This window comes from Balaenoptera borealis, assembly GCF_965194805.1.
Source record: "Balaenoptera borealis genome assembly, chromosome: 10".
NCBI classification, from domain to species: Eukaryota; Metazoa; Chordata; class Mammalia; order Artiodactyla; family Balaenopteridae; genus Balaenoptera; species Balaenoptera borealis.
The window spans coordinates 90,469,058-90,487,684 of record NC_138874.1 but is presented as its reverse complement, the minus strand read 5'-3'; the positions used below and the strand labels follow the sequence as shown (position 1 = coordinate 90,487,684).

The 18,627-nt window shown below is 37.7% G+C and overlaps 1 protein-coding gene across 10 annotated transcripts in view; it reads left to right on the top strand.

The window, feature by feature from the left end:
- The first annotated feature begins 574 nt into the window (after nt 1-574).
- CHUK (component of inhibitor of nuclear factor kappa B kinase complex) overlaps nt 575-18,627 on the top strand; it is a 33,984-nt gene continuing 15,931 nt past the window's right edge. For 4 of the 10 annotated variants that reach the window (XR_014249212.1, XM_082408081.1, XM_082408082.1 and 1 more), the window contains exons 1-12: nt 575-762; nt 4,904-4,998; nt 7,111-7,225; nt 7,878-7,947; nt 8,798-8,886; nt 9,319-9,390; nt 10,062-10,151; nt 10,292-10,416; nt 10,605-10,712; nt 11,320-11,455; nt 15,625-15,819; nt 16,814-16,916. Coding sequence is in view for 7 of the 10 variants with exons in the window: in XM_082408081.1 (XP_082264207.1) it covers nt 658-762; nt 4,904-4,998; nt 7,111-7,225; nt 7,878-7,947; nt 8,798-8,886; nt 9,319-9,390; nt 10,062-10,151; nt 10,292-10,416; nt 10,605-10,712; nt 11,320-11,455; nt 15,625-15,819; nt 16,814-16,916 (1,303 nt within the window). In the remaining 3 variants the exon portion in view is untranslated. The remainder of the gene's footprint in view (nt 763-4,903; nt 4,999-7,110; nt 7,226-7,877; nt 7,948-8,797; nt 8,887-9,318; nt 9,391-10,061; nt 10,152-10,291; nt 10,417-10,604; nt 10,713-11,319; nt 11,456-15,624; nt 15,820-16,813; nt 16,917-18,627) is intronic. The other 6 variants (XR_014249213.1, XR_014249214.1, XM_082408079.1 and 3 more) reach the window with 4 other exon arrangements.

Genomic DNA, 18,627 nt, shown 5'->3' with positions numbered 1-18,627 from the left:
TCACATCCTTGAGTTGTTTGGGGTTATAGGGGAGATCCTGGAACAGGTGTATAGGAAGTCAAGCAAAAGAAGAGCTGACCTGACTGTCAATGGAAGATGATTAATCATTTAAGAGAAGAAAAACAACTATGAAGCCTAATGCATCAGTGGGCCTGTTAGCGCAGAATTCTTTCTAGTTCTACGGATTTCGCAATATTCAAATCCTTGGTGGCCTTTGCCAGTGCCAGCTCAGAGGGTGGTGAAGCTGGAGGATAGATGGCAGAGGTCTGAAGAAAGGTGAAGTGTAGACAGGGGTGGAGACGACGTGACGTTTAGAAAAGACGAATACGGGAAAGACTGGTTTGGAAACTGATTTAAAGGGAATGAAGGGTTTGGAGGGATCTTATATTTTTGAAGACTGGAAAAACACATATGGGTTCTCTCAGCCACGAAAATTCCCAGGGCACTTAGAATGCATTGAAAATGCTCGCCTCCTCTCCCCACCATTTCCCCGGCTGGTCTCCTGCGGTCCCCGGGAGAAGTTGGGGCGGGGTTTTTCCTGCCGCAGTTACCGGAAGTGACACATCCTCTCGCGAGAAGAGAGACCCGCGAGCCTCGGCAGCCCGGAACCGGCCTCGGAACAGTGGCGGAACGTGAGGCCGCTAGCCCTCCCGCCCCATGGAGCGGCCCCCGGGGCTGCGGCCGGGCGCGGGCGGGCCCTGGGAGATGCGGGAGCGGCTGGGCACCGGCGGCTTCGGGAATGTTTGCCTGTACCAACATCGGGTGAGGCGGGGCGCGCGAGGGAGCGGCGGTGGGTGTTTGTCAGGGCGCCTGTGGAACACAGTGACTGTATGTGAGAGATTGGTGGTGAGACCTTGGGCAGTATTGTGGGCCAGTGAGCGTGTGTGTGTGTAAGAGAGAGAGCGCACAAGTTGTGTTTGTGAGCCTGGTGTCTGAGTCCGAGGTTGTAGTTGAGGTCCTGGTCAGTGTGTGTGAGGTAGAGCTGTTATGGGGAACTTTTGTTATGACTGTCAAGACGTGACAAAGTGTTTACTGAGCGTGACGGTTCGTATGTGTCCCTCTGAATGTAGAGTCAGGGTGTGTAAGGCAGACGCACATCAGAGTGTGTGTTATGAGCATAAGTGGGGGAGAAGATGGGCCTGCCTGTTGGAATGTGTGTTCATGTGTGTGCTTGGAGGCCATGTGATGTCTGTAGTGCCTGGAGTAGATAAGGACGGTGTCATGGTGGGTCCACAGTTAAGCTTTTGGACGCATTGGGTAGGCTTCGGAATTGGGGACGCGTTCTAGGTAAGGAACAGTATGAGGATCAGCTGGTGAAAATGATCATGGCTTCACAAGGGAAGGAGATAGATTGAGGGTGAGGTGCTCTAGCAGGTGGAAGACAGCCAGCATCAGACTTGGGAATTGTGCTTTGATTTAACTGAAAATGTTTAACCATTGTAGCAGCAGCTAACAATAATGTTTGAGCCAGTCTTTTGATACACCAATAAAAGTTAGGAACCCTTTCCCCATGCACAGATGCATACCCACACAACTTTATGCATGGCCGTTTGAGGGGGTCCATGCTCTTTTGAAGGACATTCACAGACCTGTTAGGTTTATAGACCCTGGAATAATAATCCCTGCAGTATAGCTTTTGTTTTGTCATGTATGAAATGGTTATAATAATGTATATACATCATGGGTCTGTTTGAGAGTTAAATAAGGTAATGATGTGTCTAAAGCTAAATAGAGTACCTGGCCCATGGTAAGCCCTCAGATGTTAGCTCCTGCTGCTGCTGTGTTGTTGCTATTGTCATCATCTTCATCATCATTAACTGACATTAAAAACGGAAATGTCAAGGTGAAAGTGGTGTTCTCAAAGATTTTTTGTAAAAGATAAATCTGTGTGGAGAAACAGATGGGACAAGATGAACAGTTAAGGTTTACTAAAATGCTTGCATTGCCCTATGAATTAAGAAGTGGATTGAAGAGGAGAAAGCCTGATTTGCTGTCCTAAGAAATATGGGTGTGAGTAGAGAGCCCACCATATAGGGTAGATGGGAATCTACCTGGGAGGAATAGGCTTGTTTGTGTGGCAGTTGCAATGACAAATGTCACTGATATAACTGAGGACATTTTGTGAAGCAGGTTTCTAGATAGAGCATAGGAGGGAATCTTGGAGACAGGGAGAAAGGAAGGTGAAGGACTAAGGCATTAAGTACTTTGACAGCCAGACAAGTAGTAAATTTAATAATTTTCACCATCAGACATAAGGCACTCAAAGAGTAAAGAGAGGGAGCCAAATACTTCCAGCAGAATATTGACTGTGGTCTTGTTATCTATCTAAAGCTCCCCATCAGTCTGGTCATAAGAAAAAGAAGTATGCATGCTAGCATGCTTATGTGACTGCTTTGCTTGGTCCCTGGCTGGGGATGGATGAATACATCAATTTTTTTTAAAAATTGTGGTAAAGTATGTATAACATAAAATTTACCATTTTAACCATTTTTAAGTGTACAGTTCCGTAGCATTGTACGTTTACATTGTTGTGCAACAGTCATCACCATCCATTTCCAGAACTTTTTCATCTTCCCAAATTGAAACTTTGTGCCCTTTAAACAATAATAACACCACCCCCCGCCCCCATTTCCTCCTCCCCCCAACCTCTGGCAACCACCATTCTACTTTCTGTCTCTATGGAATTCATCACTTTTTAAATGGAAGAGATTTGGGTTCCTCTAGAATCTTAGAAATCTCTCAGGAACTTTCCAGATGTCCACAGTGGCCCTTCCCCAGAACTGGGATGTTTGACAACTGAGCCTGTAGTGAGAAAAGAAGAAATACTCTGTCATAAGACTTGAAAACAGCATAATTACTTTTTCACTTACAGCTTTGAGTTTACAGCTTTCAAGATCCTTGTGTTTTGGTGGAAGCCACATCTCAATATTTCACCTGTGCTTCTTAAATCACGAGAAAGGGAAAAGGATGTGAGATGGTTTATTTAGCTGATTACTGTGCTGGGTGCTGATGGTACCAGAATCAACAAAAACAGTATTTTCTGCCCTCAAGGAAATTTCAAGCCTAGTGGGAGAAGTAGACACTTTAAGTACAATTTGGTACCCTATATAATGAAGGTACTTGTAAAGTGATGTGGAAGCATGGCAAAATAACCAAAGAACTCTTCCTAGGGAATAATAGGGTGGCACATCTCAAAACGTGTTTGGAAAAACTAACCTTGTGAAATGCTTTGAAAAAAGGACACAGTGATCAATACATTGTATAAATGCTGCATATAATATTTCTTCATTTGGAGAGTCATAACCCACATTAGCATATTAAAAGCTCTGTGAAGTCCTATAGTAAAGAAACTAATTTAACTTAGTATTTTCCAATTTTTTTAATTGTTAAAATGGCATAACATTTGCCATTTTAACCATTTTTAAGTGTACAGTTCTGTGGCATTAAGTACATTCACATTTTGTGCAGCCATCATCACCATCCATCTCCCGAATATTACCTTCTTTTTTTTTTTAACACAGAACTCTTCTTTTTTTGTTTTGCTGGACATCCATAAACTTTCCACAGAACATTCTTTGTGAAAAGGTAGAGTGAAGAAGGCCTTCACAGAGTAGGTGAAATATAAACTGAGAAGTTGAAGGATCCTATAGGATGGGATCTTTTCGAAATAGATAGCTTCCTGCCTTATTCATATGATAATTTAGGACTTAATGTTGTTCATGGTTAGATTGACTCCCTGGTAGTAAAAGCTTACATGGGACCTAGCAGCAACTGGGTACCTACGCAAAACAAAAGAAAGGTTGAAGGGAGGGAGGACAGTGGTTAGGTTGGATTGTAGTCTGTCCTAGCTTCTTACTCTCTATACATCAGCTGTCTTATCTTTAGCTATCCCCCATTTCAGACCACCCCATACAAGCTGTCTTGCTTCCTGTTCCTGGGCTGCATTATTACTGTTGCCAGAATGTGATGAGGTCTGGCTACTTCCTGTAATGTGCATCAGGTTGGGTTTAATTTCAGTTAGAATTGGCTAAATTACTAGTCATAGAGGCAAGAGCTGTTAGGTTCATTTTATAGATATGTAAATATACAATCATTGTTAAGATTTTTTTTTTTAATTTTTTTTATTTTTGGCTGTGTTGGGTCTTCGTTTCTGTGCGAGGGCTTTCTCTAGTTGTGGCAAGCGGGGGCCACTCTTCATCACGGTGCGCGGGCCTCTCACTATCGCGGCCTCTCTTGTTGCAGAGCACAGGCTCCAGACGCGCAGGCTCAGTAGTTGTGGCTCACGGGCCCAGTTGCTCCGCGGCATGTGGGATCTTCCCAGACCAGGGCTCAAACCCGTGTCCCCTGCATTGGCAGGCAGATTCTCAACCACTGTGCCACCAGGGAAGCCCCATTGTTAAGATTTTTTTAATGTCATTTGAAATGCAAAGGTTAGGAACTAATTTTGGAGTTTTTTTGTATTAGGTTTGGTCATCTTAAAACTATTTCTTGCTGTTGAGCCTGGGAACCCTGAATTATTCTCCTCATTCTAGTTATGCTGGAGCCTGGGGCCCTTGTTAGCTGTCTTGACTAAATTCAAAAAGGAGTTTACTAGGGAGACAGGGCCTTTGTATTATTCTAGCAGTATATGTGAGACAGTGTTCTGAAGAGATCTGTTATAGGATCAGCTTCAGTGACTTTTTGCTTGTGTGCTTTGGTGTGTTTGAAGGTCAGTTTTAAAGCATTAGTTTAATAGTCTCATGGTGTACCTGGCAAAAGCATTGGCTCAAGAGAACTGTGGATAAATATGTTTAATTAGTAAAGCTAAAGAGTTTTGTTTCCCCGGGTTGGCATTTCTTTCTTAGCAAGTAAATCTGCACAAGAACCTAATTTATAATTTTCTGTTGATTTTCTATTTTGGCAGGAACTTGATCTCAAAATAGCAATTAAGTCTTGTCGCCTGGAGCTAAGCACCAAAAACAGAGAACGGTGGTGCCATGAAATCCAGATCATGAAGAAGTAAGTGTACTTGATGACTTAAGTTTCCCCAGTTTTGCAGCCCATCCAGATGTCATCATAGGGAAGGAGGCTAGGAATCTATTCTTCTTAGGATCTTTTGGCGAACATATTTTTCTTTCTCATTAAATATATGTGTTCTATTTCAAGTAATAATATCACATCATGCTTAAGTAGGTTTAGTTTAAAAAGTCAGCTAGGTATTATCAGACTCAGCTTTCTGAGAGCAGAATCTGTTTCTTCTAGATCTTGGGCAGTGCTCATCTATTACACTTTACAGTTAAATAACAATCACTACTCTCATTTCTTTACTCTCACCTACTTTGTTAAACAGTGTATCTACTGCTTTGTAAAAAATTATCTTCAAAGTTAGTGGCTTAAAACAACAAACTTGGTATCTCACAGCTTCTGTGGTTTAGGAATTTGGGAATGACTTAGGTGGGTGGTTTTGACTCAGGAGATCCCTCCTGAAACATCTCAAAATGTTGACTGGAGCTACAGTCATCCAGAGGCTTGAGTGGGGCTGGAGTATCCACTTCCACGCTTATTTAGTGTCTGTTCGTTAGAGGCATCGGTTCCTCACCATATGGGCCTGTCCATAGGGAAGTTTGAATGTCTTCCTGACATGTCAACTAGCTTTCCCCAAAGTCAGTGATCTGAGAGAGAGCAAGCTGAAAGCTGACATATCTTTATGATCTTTCCTCAGAGGTAACACTCCATCCTTTACAAATAATTTTTTTTTAATAAATGTATTTATTTTATTTTATTATTTACTTTTGGCCGCATTGGGTCTTTCTTGCTGCACGCGGGCTCTCTCTAGTTGCAGCAAGCAGGGGCTACCCTTCGTTGCGGTGCGCAGGCTTCTCATTGAAGTGGCTTCTCTTGTTGCGGAGCGCGGGCTCTAGGCGCGTGGGCTTCAGTAGTTATGGCATGTGAGCTCTAGAGTGCAGGCTCAGTAGTTGTGGCGCACGGGCTTAGTTGCTCTGCAGAATGTAGGATCTTCCCGGACCAGGGATCAAACCTGTGTCCCCTGCATTGGCAGGCGGATTCTTAACCACTGCGCCACCAGGGAAGTCCTACAAATAATTTCTATTTGTTAGAAATTAGTCATTAAATACAGCCTCCACTCAAGGGAAAGAGAATTAAACTTTTGAAGGGAGAAGTAGACATATTTTAAAACCTCCACAGGTAGTGTGCTAATATGTGCTTGCAAATAATTCTTCTAGTTGTCACAACAACCCTGAGTTTAGGCATTATCTCTATGTTATAGAGCAGGAAGTTGAAGCTTATAGAGTCATACAACTGGTAGGTAATAAGAGTCTGGATTTGAAATAAGTACTTTCTGACTTCAGTGTTCTTGATGCACTATAATGGTTCTCAAACTTGGCTGTGTGGCAGAATCACTAGGAAAGCTTGTCAACAATATAAATCCTCAGGCCCTACACATGGAAATTCTGTTTCTTAAGGTCCCTAGGCCCTGGGAATCTATTCCAGTTTTGAGATCCACTGCATGATAATGATGATGATGATGATGATGGGATGATATATTGCTAAGTTTAAAAAAAGATGTTAGGAAATAATATATAATGTGATTCGATATTTATTGAAAAAAATGTATTTGTGCACAAATTAAAAACTGGGAGGAAATATGCCAAAATTTTAATAGTGATTACAGCTGGGTGACACTGTAAGTGATTATGGGAGCGGTAGTATGATATGGGCTTTGGAGCCAGACTGCCAGATTTGAATCCTTACTTGACCACTTACTCGTTGTGTGATCTTATGTTACTTAACCAATTTGTGCTTCAGTTTTCTCCTGTGTGATGAAACTCTTAATAAATCTACCTATAGTAGGATTATTGTGATAAGTAAATGAGTTAATGTATGTAAAGTGCTTACTACTTGGCATATAAAAATGTAGTAATTGTGATAGTATTTTTATCTAGATTTTCTTTTTAACAAGTATTAATTTTTAATTATACAAATGAGAGATTAGAATATTATAAATAATGTCAGCCTTTCTTCGCCTCACTGCCCCCCAATTAACTACCATTTCAAACTCAGTCCCTTTTCATTGGAAACAAATTTTTTATTATAATGTTTTCCCCTTGTTAGGTTGAACCACGCCAATGTTGTAAAGGCCTGTGATGTTCCTGAGGAATTGAATTTTTTGATTAATGATGTGCCTCTTCTAGCAATGGAATATTGTTCTGGAGGAGATCTCCGGAAGGTAGTGTGGATGTTTTGAGATGATGAGATAGTAAATCACGAACTTTAGCAGTGTTCAAATCCCACTCAATACAGTAGAGTAAGAGTCTGGAGTGTATGGCCCGTGATCTGCTTTTGTGGCTGGTTTCTTGTTATAGCAGCAGAGTTGAGTAATTGTGACAGATTATATGGCCTGCAAAGCCTAAAGTACTTGCTTTCTGGCCCTTTGCGGGGAATGTTTGCTGACCCCTGATTTAGAACATGCATTTTTTGTTATTGGTGGTGCAGTTTTCAGTATGGGACTGTATTGATGGTTTTAGTCCACAGTATCAATGTTTAAAGTGTTTATTAATAAGTTGTTTTCTCTGTTGCAAATCTTTCTCTCCAATCTCATTTTAAACCTACCATATGGCTATCTTTACGTATTTATCTGTGAGATTTTTCAACTTCTATTTCAAAAACTTTCTCCCTTTATTTTTACTTGTATAAACCTTGTCATGAAACTTACATGTCCTCAGTATGGATTTGGTAATTTTCCTCCTTATATTTTCTTAATCATGACTTATTTTCTTATTTGAGTATTTTCTCAGAGTATAATGATTAATGATTAATGTATCGGTATTACTGCCCAGCAATATTGGCAATATACATTTTTAGACTTTTTTTTTCTTTAGCTACTCAACAAACCAGAAAATTGCTGTGGACTTAAAGAAAGCCAGATACTTTCTTTACTGAGTGATATAGGTATGTAATCAATATGAAAATGCCATCATAATTTAATGCCCCTTTGGTCTATAAAAGATTCTATATACTACTTGGGAATTAGGAGAATTGTTGATGTACTGTACAAAGCATAGGTTTTTAACTATAAGAAACTTTATAAGAAATTTTTTATCTATAAGAAATTATTAGAAAAATTTAACTGTTAACAGTTGATGCTAAGTTAAAATTAGGATATTTTGTTTTTTATTTTTTGTGTTTGGCTAGGTGTCCATTTGACTAATAGATCTTCCAATTGCCAGAAAAAAAAATGGTGTGAAATGACCTTATTGAGTTGTACTCCTGCTCCCTCCCTGATTAACATAGTAACTTTATTTACCAGTGACATTGCATCTCATGGGCCCAGGTTCTTTTAGGGTGAAGTCGCTTTTTAATCATAATTACTCCTGCAGAATTCCTAAAATAACCAGGACATAGGCCCTTGGAGGAAGTTCAAAAGCCCAGACTATGCTTCTCTGTATATTTTGATTTTGCTTCTTTTCTTAGGTCATGGAGGCAAAAGTCTAGTTGAAGAGGGTGATCTAGGTCGGAAGGAAAGGCTCCAATGATAAATACAGGGATTTTCTCAATTGCTTGTTCCATTTCTTTTTAATATTAATTTTCATAAGTTAAATGAGTACATGTTATAATTCTGCAGTATTTGTTACTGGATTTTCTGTGGAGAAAATCTGAGCTTCTATTAAATCATTAATCATGTAGTTATGATGGTCCATATAAATTCGAGCATCGGAGCAGATCTGTACAAAATGTGAGATGAATTTTTTTTAATTCAGTGTTGTTTATTACCTCAAAATACATTTTAAACTTTATTTAGGATCTGGGATACGATATTTGCATGAAAACAAAATTATACATCGTGATCTAAAACCTGAAAACATAGTTCTTCAGGATGTTGGTGGAAAGGTAGGTAAAACCTGAAGAAATGTTCATGCCAATCGAATAGAGTCTCCATGATGTAGTTTAGTCTTTGAGGTTTGGTGCCCTCCATATAGCATTCTATACTTCATCCCAGCCCTCACTACACTGAAGTGTGGTTTTGTGTTTAGTTGTTTGTCTCCTCTGCTAATACAGTTAGCTCCATTAGAGAAGGAACTACACCTTGTTCATTTCTTTTTTCCAGCACAGTATCTAGCAGAGGTAGGCAGTGAGTAAGTAATTTGTTAATCCTTACAAAGCACATCCAAAAAACACACACATCCTCTGTCTGCTTTAAGAAAAACATATGTTTAAAGTATGTTTCTTATTTAAGAAAAGCAAAACAAAACAAAACTCTCTCTCCTCCCCAAAAGTCCTAAGTTCTATATTTAATTAAAATTCAAAACCTTGATTCCTCAGTTTCCTAAAAGAGTCATCTTGAGAAGAACCAGAAATTGTGAATTGATTCCTGGAACGTATATTTTTATCAAAGTAATTTGAGCAGTTTTCTTGCTTCTGGTGCCCAAATTCCATTCCAATAAAGACATAAAGCCAAGAATCTCAACCTTGAATTGGATTGTGTGGCCTTAGGTAGTGAAGATAATGATCAGTTGGAGGTGATGAAACCTTGATGATGCATCTTCTCTTAGAAGCCCTTTGTGTATGCTTTGCACCAACTATTTGGGGTTTTTTTTGTATCCTGAGACTTCAGGATATTCTTGAAGTTAGATAGGTGTTTACTCACATTGATCCACTCTAAAATGGTATGATGCTTCTTACAAGTTTGGAAGTTGCCTTTGCCTTCCAGTTTTAATGGATCAAGCTTATTCTGAATATACCAAAATAAAAATTAATAGCCAGCCTATATTTAGTTTTTACCATATGTCAGACACTGTTAAATTATTTTCACTATTTCATTGATTCCTAATAGCAATTCTGTGAAGTAGGGATTGTTAGTAATACCATTACATAGGAAACTGAGAAAAGTTAAGTAACTTGATCAAGATCACATGGCTATTTAAATGATGGAGCTCAGGCTTGAAACATGTTTGTGTTATTTCAGAGCCCATGCTCTTCACCACCACCCTCTCCAGAGCCTTATAAAGACATCATTGCCTTTCCTTTTCAAATTTCTCAACCATTTAATACTTACTATTTTGCAGATTATGCATAAAATAATTGATTTAGGATATGCCAAAGATGTTGATCAAGGAAGTCTGTGTACATCTTTTGTGGGAACATTGCAGTATCTGGTAAGACATGTATTGTTTCTTTGAATTTAATTGTACAGGATTCTCATTCTTATTTCTGAAGGTTGTGAATATAATAGTTCAGAACTCATGTAGCTTTTCTCTTATAGTGTTGATGTTTAAAGCATTTTTTTCTTTTTAAGGCCCCAGAGCTCTTTGAGAATAAGCCTTACACAGCCACCGTTGATTATTGGAGCTTTGGGACCATGGTGTTTGAGTGTATTGCTGGGTATAGGCCTTTTTTGCATCATCTGCAGCCATTTACCTGGTAAGCAATGGAAGAGAACTTTGTTATGATTAATGGGAATGGAAATTTTCAGTTGCCCGCTTCCCCCCCAGCCTTTCTTTAAATGGTATAATTGCTTTTTAACACATAATTGAATAAAATTAAAAGGCAGAAATTCTTAGTGTTTGTGAGAATCAGGTTGTCAACTGAGGTAGCTTTTGTTTTTATAGGCATGAGAAGATTAAGAAGAAGGATCCAAAGTGTATATTTGCATGCGAAGAGATGACAGGAGAAGTTCGGTTTAGTAGCCATTTACCTCAACCAAATAGCCTTTGTAGGTATGTATATTTTAGTTGAGGAAGTTTGCCTCAGCTTCTTCAGGGTTGTAAAAGAACAGTAGAGTTGTTGTCTGTTTCAAGCAGCATTATCCAGTGGAACTTTCTGTGATGATGGAAATGTTTTATATCTGTGCCGGCCACATGAGTATCTGAACACTTGAAAGGTGGGTGGTATGACTGAAGAACTGAATTTGAAATTTATTTAATTTTAATTAACTTAAGTGTAAATGCAAATAGCCACTTGTGACTAGTGGCAACCATATGGACAGCACAGGTCTAGTGGAAACAAGAACTGCCATTCAACTGGTTGGCTTAGGTGCTAAGAACACTCTTGGGATACTATGGTGAATGGGTTCCTTAGGGAATGGAACTGGATTCACCTGTTGGAGTTGCCGGTAACTTGCATATGTGCGTTTGGGGTTGTTTTTTATGGAAGAAAAGCTTGTCATGTGTCATTTCATGAATTATTTGAAAGTAAGATATAAAATGATTCAAATAATGACAAAGGAAATGGACAACCTGTAAAACTACCTTTTCTTTTTTTTTTACAAAGCTAAAGGAAAATTGGAACGTAATGAGTTTTATCCCATTTTTGTATGTTTTCTAGTTTAATAGTAGAACCCATGGAAAACTGGCTACAGTTGATGCTGAACTGGGATCCTCAGCAGAGAGGAGGACCTATTGATCTTACTTTGAAGCAGCCAAGATGTTTTGTATTAATGGATCACATTCTGAATTTGAAGGTTAGTTTGAATGGGGTCTACTTCATAAGACTTGCATTGAAGTTAACAAACTTATTTGGAAAATGGGCATAAATATATTTTAATAATCTTTTCCTGATGCTTATATGAAAAAGAAGATGATATCCTTAGAGTGGATGCATTTTTATTTCTTTAGTAAGCGTTCTCAGTTTTACTTTGAAATGGTCTTGTTGATTATTCCTTTGTAGCATCTTTTGGATTTTCCCCTTTCTCATATTGGTACCATTTCACCTCATTCATTTAGGTCTAATCATACTAGATTTGGTTTGGTGAGGAAGGTTCCTACCTGGCTTTCATGCCTCTATATTTCCTTTCCATCCTACAGTCCATGCAACATGAACTGCCTGTCTCATCTTCTGAAAATGCTTTTTTATTCTCCTGTCCAAGAGACTTAACAGTTCTCTCTTGCCTACCAAGTCAAGTCTAAACTGATCTGCTTGGCTTTTGGGGGCTTTCTTAATTCAGGTCCACCCCATCCAAGTGCTTGTTTCGTTTCTCTTACCCTTTACTTCACTTAGGACCAGCTTGTCACTGCTCCTTATGCCATCAAGCCCATTATGCATTTTTGTGCTTTGACAGATGCTTCTGCCCATACTGATATCTATCTCTGTGTATCTCCTCACCTACACTGGCACGTATTCAACTCTCCTTTTCTCTGAATGGTCTGTACTTCACAGTTTGTCATTTAATCATTTTTACTATTATATATTCTCTAATTGTTTCTCATCTCCCACTCATGCCTCTCTGTACAGATTGTCTTTTCAATGCTAGGATTGTTTTTACTACTTTTATTAACAGTTGTCTACCCTACCACCACACCGTCCCTATGCCGGCATTGTGTACAAAGCAGGGCATGTACCAGGTTCTCAGTAAATATCCAGTGATATGAATGAGAGGTTCTATTATGCTGTATACCCAAAAACAACTCTCATCTATGGTCTTTTCATATTTGTTGATTGCTTGTAGCAGATAGCATTTCTAAAATTGAAATGAGAAAGAAGTAGTCATATAACTACTACATGAGAGTTTTACTCTCATGTTGATATACTTTTTAAAATAGGAACTTGAGGCCATGTTGGTGTCGTTCTTGGCTGACATTGAAAAGATATCTGTTGTCATGATTTGATTTTCTTCTACTGTGCCAAGGAATAAATCATCCCCTAATGTGTTAGACAAGCAGGACTTGGTGACACTCTTTAGTTCTTTGTTGCCTTCAAAAAATTTTGGTTTTTATCTCAGATTTTTTTTTGCCTTGTCATGGTAATCATAGCATCACTTTTACTTGGAAGGGGTCTGTGAGCATGTGCTTGTCATAGAGCATGGGGAAAGAGTCCTTTTGTGTTTTGTGGTTTATAGACTTTAGTCAGTTTGCAACACCACAGTTTGCATATCTGTGAATCTGGGCAAAAAAAAAAAAAATTAAAAAAAAATACACACACACACACACACACACATATACTTACTTATAGCTCAGGTACAGTAATGTCTTCTTTAAAGGATCAGTATTATTTTGAGGTTGTACAGAATAAGGTATGTGTAGGGTACTATTCATAGTAGTTCAGGGATGCTTCCCAGACGTAATAATAGGACTGAATTTTGAAGGATAAGGAAGTGTTAATCCTGAGAATGGGCAGGAGGAAAGATATACAGGCAGGGGAATGTCATGAACACAGAAGCATGAACTGCAAAACAGGTTGGTGTTATTGCAGGGCATTTTTCTAAGGTGTTTATTACATTGTTCAAGGAGGGAATGGCATCTGTTTTATTTTCATTTAAAGAAGAAATCAACAAAACAGTTACTGAAATATTTCTTTCCCTTAAAAAAAAAGTTTAGCGAGTCTGCAGATTTTTCCAACTATTTATTATGAAAAACTTTATGTAGCAAAGTTGAAAAAAGTATACTGAACATTCTTTGCTGCTAAGAGTTTCTCCTTAGCTTTCTCTTCTTCCATATTACTTTTCTTCCTTTTCTTTGGCAGTCTCTCCAGTTGTATAACTTTAACTATAAACTGAATATGGATAACTTCCAAATTTATCTCCTTAGTTGTGACTATACAACTCTCTGTGGAGTATTTATAACTACACTTGGTGGTCCCACTTATCCAAGACATAATTCATTAAAAACTGAGCACGTTTGCTCCGTTAGTTACTTCTGCAGCTTTTCCTGTGCCTCTTACTTGCACTGTCACCCTTCCAGTTACCTAGGTTGGAAACTTTGGCTGTCTGACTATTCCATCTCCTTCAATTTACATATCCAATTATTTTGTGAGATTTATCTTTTGAATGTTTTAACAATTCTGAACTTGCCAGGTTCTCAATTTAGAAAGCCTTCCATAGTTCCCTTTCAAAGTCCAAACTCTTACATTGGTATTCAGAATCTATCTTGGTCTCATTTCATCCTGCACCTCCAGGCTTAGCTCCTGTTATGCCCTAAGGGGTCATCATTTTAGGTACATTTGAACTGAATAATTTATATTCTCTGATTATGCTCATCCCTTTCTACCTCTCTGCCTACCTTGTTGTTTTCTGCGTAGAAGAACCTTTCTTCTTTCAATCTTTTCTTGTTCTAATCATTCTTCCTTTTCAAAGTATAGCTCAAATAGTGCCTCCTTTATAAAGCACCCCTCTCCTCCCACCAAGTAATCTCCTTTGGAATCGGCACAATATTTTACATCATTACAGTACCTATTGCATTTTGCATTGTATTTTAGTTCTTTTAATGTTTCTTAATATCTTTTATTTGACTATTATCCTATGGAGGGCAAGGATCAGTAAGTTACTCAATATGCATACCCATTACTAGCACAACACACTAAATAGTATGTACCATAGTAGGTACTTATCAAATATTTGAGTGAACAAAAGGATTAATTTAGGTTGTGTTTCCTCACCCTTTCTTTTGCTCCCTTCTAGCTCGGCTTTAGTAGTGGGATGCTATGATCACCCCACCGTAGTTTGAAATATACCCTATGTAAAAGTAAATGTCCACCTTAGGATTTTCATACTAAATTTCTGCTATTGTTCTTAGTGGCCACTGTCACAGTGTGAAATCTGCCTAGGCCAGGATGGAATGGAAGGTCCCAGCTTTTATGCTTGTACTGTAATCCATGTCAACTTGGAAGATTCCCTTCTCTTCCCCCCACCTTTTTTAAACTTAGAAGGTTATTATATATTAAAAGAAAGTTAGTGCTTTACTTCTGTAATAAACATTTCTAGCAGAGATAATTTTAATCATTTGTATACACTAGTCAGTATGAAGCATTGGGGAAACATAGGTATTAACTTTGTATGGCTTATCTAAGGACAGTAGAAGGAAAAGGATTTAAAATTATGTTGTGTTCAAAAGACTGACCTCTAACTCTGTGGCTGTCCTTGGTTACTGGGGTAGAGCCCCACCTAACTCAGTCTCACACTTACTTGGCCTGTATCAGGCTATTTTCATTGGGGCTTTAGGCAAGAAGTTCTCAGAGCTCTGGTTCTGTCTTTGCCAAAATGGAGATTAGAAGATCTAATTAACAGGACGTTATGTGAAAGCACTTAACTTGTTGGCATCTATTAGGCAATTCATAAACATTTCCTTCCAGGTCAGTGATATATTTCTCAAAGTAAGTGTTACCTTTTTATTTATTTATTTATTTATTGAATTTTTGAATTTTATGTATTTTTTTATACAGCAGGTTTTTACTAGTTGTCTATTTTATACATATTAGTGTATATATGTCAATCCCAATCTCCCAATTCATCCCACCACCACTACCCCTCCCCGCCACTTTCCCCCCTTGGTGCCCATGCGTTTGTTCTCTACATCTGTGTCTCTATTTCTGCCCTGCAAACCAGTTCATCTGTACCATTTTTCTATACGTGTTACCTTTTTAAATTGGGGGTTTTATTTCTTGATTTTGTACATCCCTAGAGCTTTGAAACTTTATTCCTTGGAACTAACATCTGTTGCAGTAGAAAAGTAAACTCTACTCTTCAGTTTTCAGAATGTCATTCTATAATTATAGAAGGAGATCTCACTTTGGAAAATGAATGAACCTTGTTTAATGCAGAGATAATGCCTTTTGCTTAAATTCTCTTTAGTATCTAGCACTGAATCTTTTATGTAGCAAATGATCAATAGTTATTTCTCTTTTTTCTTATTTAAACAGATAGTACACATCCTAAATATGACTTCTGCAAAGATCATTTCTTTTCTGTTACCACCTGATGAAAGTCTTCATTCACTACAGTCTCGTATTGAGCGTGAAACTGGAATAAATACTGGTTCTCAAGAGCTTCTTTCAGAGACGGGAATTTCTTTGGATCCTCGGAAACCAGCCTCTCAGTGTGTTTTGGATGGAGTTGTAAGACAATTCTAATATACCTAGAGTATAAGAAATCTGTTTGCACAGAGGGATTGCATGCCCTGCGTTTTTGATGTATACTTGGAATCCTTTGGGGGATGGTCCGCATCTTAGAACTCTTCTTTTAGTTTTATCCTACTCATTATGCTTATTGCTTTGCAAGGTGAAAAGATAGAAATGAAACATTTGTTGTTTTGAACTATGCATGACTTTCTCTTTGGTGCCACTTCCCTCCTCCCTTTTTTTTCCCCTTTTTGTACTAAAGCCTAGAACCTTCAAATTAGACCAGCAGTCTCATAGGTCTTGTCAGAGGATAGATGGATGGTAAAATATGATTTTGGTCATGACTCTTTTTTCATTTTTCTTTTTTTGACTTTATTGAAGCATATTTTATATATCATGCAATTTACCCTTTCAAGTGTACAATTTAGTGATTTTTTTTTAGCAAACTATCCTAATTGCACAGCCATCATCATAAATCAGTTCTAAAACATTTCCATCTCAGTAAGATCCTTTACGTTCATTAACTGTTAATATCCATTCTGTCCACCCCAGAAAAATCACTAATTTACTTTCTACCTCTATAGATTTGCCTTTTCTGAACATTCCATATAAATGGAATCATATAATCTATAATCTCTTGTGTCTGATTTCTTTCATACTGTTATATTTTTGAGATTCATTCATGTCATAGCACATATCATTACTTTATTCCTTTTGATTGCTGAATAGTGTTCCCATTCTATGGATATATGTTGTTATGACTTTTTGCTTTTGTCCTTTTGGGTCTAGTGATTGTTTTTCACTTTAGTCCATACTACAGTTATTTATTTATTTTTCCTAAACAAAAGTTTAGATCTTAAATCTGTGAGATGTATGCTAATGAAATTGACTTCACCATTGGCATTTCAAAGTAGGAAATCTGATGCTTAGGTACTCAGAGAACCTAGGATTTTCAAGGATCTTTTTTCTTAATTGTTTGTTTCTCTTTCAGAGGGGCTGTGATAGCTATATGGTTTATTTGTTTGATAAAAGTAAGACTGTATATGAAGGACCATTTGCTTCCAGAAGTTTATCTGACTGTGTAAATTATATTGGTAAGTATAGTTCATTTACTGACTGAGCTTTAAATCTGAAATAATATAATTTTGACTCAACATGACTAGTAGAAATGGTCCTTTGGTGTTTCTGTTCTGTGTCTCATACTTCAGGTTTCTATATGTGGTGAAAGATGGGTTTGTATGGTTTGAAAGGTGAAGAGGTAGATTTGAAATCACCACCAGATCCCTCATTTGGGAGAAGACTTACTTTCCTGTGGATAGGGTTCTCACATATAAAACAATGAATCTTCACTATTAATTAAGCCCACTTTTTAGTTTCTCCTTCATTATTTAAGCATGTTCAAATACTTATTTTATCCTATGAGTACTGCTTAACATTCAAATGATTTCATTTATCCTGAGAGAATTATTATTTTCTTTTGAAGAAGTTAAGTGATCAATTTCTGTCTACCCAAAACTAAAAACAAGCCCAAAATTATAAAATCAAGAACAAAATTGGGCATAAGGGCTGAAATTATATAATCTTTCCTTTTCATTAGTTTTTTTTTTAAAGCAGTTCTAGATTTATAGAAAAATTGAGCAGATAGTATAGAGTTCTTATGTTACTCCCCTCCCCCACACATATAGCTTCCCCTATTGTTAACAACTTAAACATTAGTATGATAACTTTTGTTACAATTAATGAACTAATATATTATTATTAACTGAAGTTCATACTTTATTCAGATTTCTTTTAGTTTTTAATCTGATGTCCCTTTTCTGTTCCAGGATCCCATCCAGGATACCACATTACATTTAGTTGTCATGTCTCCTTAGGCTCTTCTTGGTTGTGATAGTTTCTCAGATTTTCCTTGTTTTTGATGACCTTGAAAGTACTGGTCAAATATTTTGTAGGATGCCCCTCTGTTGCAATTTATCTGATTTTTTTTCTCATGATTAGACTAGGAAAATGGATTTTTGAGAGAAAGATCACAGAATTCAAGTGCTGTTTTCATCACATTATGTAAAGGGTACATATTGTCAACATGATTAATGACTATTAGTATTGACCTTGCTCACCTGGCTGAAGTAGTGTTTGTCAGCTTTCTCCACTGTAAAGTTTAGTCTTTCTCCTCCCATTCCATACTGTACTCTGTGGAAGGAAATCACTGTGCAAGAACCCACATTTAAGGAGTGGGAGTTATGCTCCCCCTCCTTTAGGGTAGAGTATCTACATAATTTATTTGGAATTCTTTTGCACACACGATTTATCTCTTCTTTCCCATTTATTAATTTATTCAATTATTATATCTATTTGAATTCATGGATATTTATTTTATATTATGGATTATAATCCAATGCTAGTTTATTTATTTTGTTGTTCAAATTGTTGGAGCTTACATTAGGAGCTCTTTCAGTTGGCTTCCTGTGCCCCGTTTACTTACCCCATCAATAAGGGTGTTTCCGTTTTTGTTTTCTTAAGCACTTCCTTACTTTCTGGTACCACATGGTATTCCAGGACCATCTTTTAAATTTCCTGCCCTAGTCCTAGAATCGGCCATTTCTCCAAGGAGCCCTGGTTCCTTTCATTTTAATTGAGAATAGTATTAGAAACCAAAATCTGTATACTTGATATGATACTTGGGGTATCATTTCTAGGCCCTTTCAGACTTTATTTTTGACAGTATATGATTTTTCTTCCAGGCTCTCCTCACCCAGACTCTTTTTTAAAAGGTGTGGATTTTGTTTTGTTTTGTTTGTTTGGTCT